General features: G+C 61.5%; 1 protein-coding gene across 1 annotated transcript in view; it reads left to right on the forward strand.

The window, feature by feature from the left end:
- STUB1 (STIP1 homology and U-box containing protein 1, E3 ubiquitin protein ligase) overlaps positions 1 to 501 on the forward strand; it is a 2,008-nt gene that overhangs the window by 170 nt on the left and 1,337 nt on the right. Inside the window, exons 2-4 of the mRNA XM_010083116.1 lie at positions 1 to 49; positions 149 to 314; positions 484 to 497. The exon at positions 1 to 49 is cut by the window's left edge and continues 7 nt beyond it. Coding sequence (XP_010081418.1) covers positions 1 to 49; positions 149 to 314; positions 484 to 497 — 229 coding nt within the window. The remainder of the gene's footprint in view (positions 50 to 148; positions 315 to 483; positions 498 to 501) is intronic.

Raw genomic sequence — 501 nt, forward strand, 5'->3', positions numbered from 1 at the left:
CAGATGGAGATGGAAAACTACGACGAGGCCATCGCCAACCTGCAGAGAGGTCAGCGGGCACGGCGACAGTGTCGTCCCCCTCGTCCCTGCGCCAGGAGAGGGCCCAGGATAGGAGGTGCCGGCTCTGATTTGCTCTTTCCTTCCCCAGCCTACAACCTCGCCAAGGAGCAGCGGCTGAATTTTGGGGACGACATCCCCAGCGCGCTGCGCATCGCCAAGAAGAAGCGCTGGAACAGCATCGAGGAGAAGCGGATCAACCAGGAGAACGAGCTGCACTCCTACCTGACCAAGCTGATCATGGCGGAGAAGGAGAGGTAACACAGGGCGGAGGTGACACCCGTAAAGGGCTTTTTAGCACCACGAAGCTGTCACAGCTCTGTGCGGGGTGCCTCTGCCCTCCTGGAGGTGCAGGAAGGGCAGCAGCAGTGGGAAAGGGAGCGATGGGATCCCTCCATCCCTTCTGACCTCCCCGCTCTGTCTTAGGGAGCTGGCCGAGTGCCG

Source organism: Pterocles gutturalis, unplaced genomic scaffold (assembly GCF_000699245.1).
Source record: "Pterocles gutturalis isolate BGI_N339 unplaced genomic scaffold, ASM69924v1 scaffold20515, whole genome shotgun sequence".
In the NCBI taxonomy this organism is placed as follows: Eukaryota; Metazoa; Chordata; class Aves; order Pterocliformes; family Pteroclidae; genus Pterocles; species Pterocles gutturalis.